We start from the raw sequence: 2,500 nt of genomic DNA, 5'->3' as shown, positions 1-2,500 counted from the left end.
CTGTAGCACAAAATTAAGATGGTAATTAGTCAAACAAAAATTATTGCTACTGTTTTTCTCTGAGACACATGTAATGCATGTAGAAATACAAAAATTGATGAAAAAAGTGTGACAGAGCCTTTACAGCCTTTACAGACATTTCAATATTTTCAACTACAATCTACTTTACTTGATTTTTCATCCATAAATTGCTTTTAACATGTGAGGGGTATTCTTATATATAAGTACAAAGGTCCCATAATGAGGCAATGTGCATGGCTTCTGAACTGATTATGGACAAATACTGAAAGTTCCAGTATATTCCTTTTTTTGCAGTTGGCTCATGCAGTTAAAAATAAAATAATACAAAAATACATCAGTCAATCAATAATTGCAATATTATGTCCCACCACATCCAATACAAAGACTTCACTGGATATATTCAATGAATAAACCTTATGGAACAACATTCTACCACATATGACACTGGTCTACTGCAGATCCACACAGTGCACAAAAATCTTTAGTATATCCGACCTTATCTCGCACATAGTTTACCTTACGAAGCATCTTCCGCCCATAGAAATAGATTTTGTCACGTTTCCGGAACCTAGGTCTGGTTCCGACACCAACAAAATCTTTGACATCGTCAACTGTGAAAAAGAAAATGGAAATGGTTTATTTACGATGAAAAAAAAAAAAAAAAAAGGAAATGTAAATAACAGTGGTACATAAGAATACAATAATAACATCATACACATTTAATGGAGGAATAGTATCAAATAAATCAAAATACATACCTTTGCTCTTTAATTCTCGCTTAATTTCATCTGTAATGGCTTTTGGGGAGGAGGTGCGCAGGCGGCACACCACCAATACAAGAAGTGCTAAGAGGGCACATGATACTAGAGGAAAAGCAACCTGTAAAATATAAATATCTTTAGCAAAAAAAAAAAAATAATAATAACAACAATATTAGATTAATAACTAAAAGTAAAAACCAGAATATAACCAACCATACAAAATTCTTTACTCTCAGGCTGACAAGTTGCTATCCATCTCAATATTCCCAAATTCTTTGTTTAACTTGACAGAATTCATATCATGTTGAGTATCTTACTAAAGGTCCCTTGGCTATTGAGATTTGATAAATACAAGTGATGAAATCCTTTATGGCCTTATCATCACCTTTCTCTCAAAAACATACACATTTCCACATCCACACAACTATAAACATTACAGGATAGACGGTATATACCATCAGTATAACTTTTTTGTTTTGCTGTCAGTACTATTCTTATGCTATATGACTAGTACTATAAAAATACTGACTATAGCTCTGCAACCCTTTTCTTGGTAGTAGCACATCAATGCTTTTTTTGCTGACTACCTAAATTTTGGAAAACAATTTTCAAGTATCAAAGTTTTATATAACAAAGGTGTTCTCATTTTAGTATTAAGTGTACTGCAATGTGGTGTTATTGGCTGTGCACTTAGGGGATGGGAGATTTATCCAATTCTTAATGTGGGAAAAATCTAAAAAATAAATAAAATCTAAAATATCAGGAGTTTTACACATCTAGATTTTCTGTTGAGTTATAGGCCTATCCATTTTGCAACTCTTCACTCCCATTCAATTCCTCCTTATTCTACTATACAATGTTCACATGGTAGCACCTTATCTATTTCATGCTAGTTATACTATTTCACAAAAAGTCAAACAGATATACAATGGCCTCTTCATCAGAAAGTTTTCCTTAGGTTTTCATATACAATACTTTAGTTTACTGCAAAACTGTTAAACCTTACACCTTTTCAAAATAAGTATTGTGACAATACAACTACCATCATATTAGTACTTTCTGTAGAGATTACCACTTGCCCAGTTCTAGTCACCACCATTAGACAGAGCATCTAATATTGATTAACTGAAGCAAGACTCTGGTCTGGTCCAGATGCAGGATTTTCTATATCTTTAACAATATATTAGAAAGTTACACAACTTATTTCTATCTGAACATGCAGGGGATCTAAATCCTTTCGGATTTCAATTTGAAGTAATAGCCAAAGATTTTTTTTATCTTAAGGCTTCCAAAATAAGAAGCAAAAGACTGAATTTTGTTGTCAGTGTACTTTCATTTATGATCAACTTACATACAGTCTACATCACACTAATTTCTGAATCGGAATTATCAAAAGCATATTTGATAATAATAAAACAAGTTACATTTTTTTTTTAATCAAACACACCTCAAATTCACCAGATAACATCCATCAGATTTTGACTTTTACCCTTGTTTGAACCTTTTCAAGATTTTAAAATAAGGCTGGCTATCCAATAAATGTGTTTTCCTATTCATTTACATCTGTCCCTTGTTATTCTTATTTACATACTGTAGTTTATAATGAAAAGTTAGAGCTACCACTATAGAAAATGGGCTACCAGTGGGCACACTTCCAAGGAACTTTGTAATAACTTGAATAAACATAAATATTGTTTTCCAGGCCAGTTCGTAAAGTA

General features: G+C 32.2%; 1 protein-coding gene across 1 annotated transcript in view; it reads right to left on the bottom strand.

Moving 5' to 3' along the window:
• Nucleotides 1–537: 537 nt before the first annotated feature.
• Nucleotides 538–2,500, bottom strand: part of LOC138861456 (neuropathy target esterase sws-like) — a gene marked incomplete at its 3' end in the record, with an annotated part of 2,545 nt that continues 582 nt past the window's right edge. The window contains 2 exon segments of the mRNA XM_070120586.1: nt 538–632; nt 780–900. Of these exon segments, the coding sequence (XP_069976687.1) occupies nt 538–632; nt 780–900 (216 nt within the window).

The sequence above is a fragment of the Penaeus vannamei genome, chromosome 4 (genome assembly GCF_042767895.1).
Source record: "Penaeus vannamei isolate JL-2024 chromosome 4, ASM4276789v1, whole genome shotgun sequence".
Taxonomy (NCBI): domain Eukaryota; kingdom Metazoa; phylum Arthropoda; class Malacostraca; order Decapoda; family Penaeidae; genus Penaeus; species Penaeus vannamei.
Note: the sequence above shows the minus strand (reverse complement) of the source record. Positions and strands in the feature narration are given on the sequence as shown.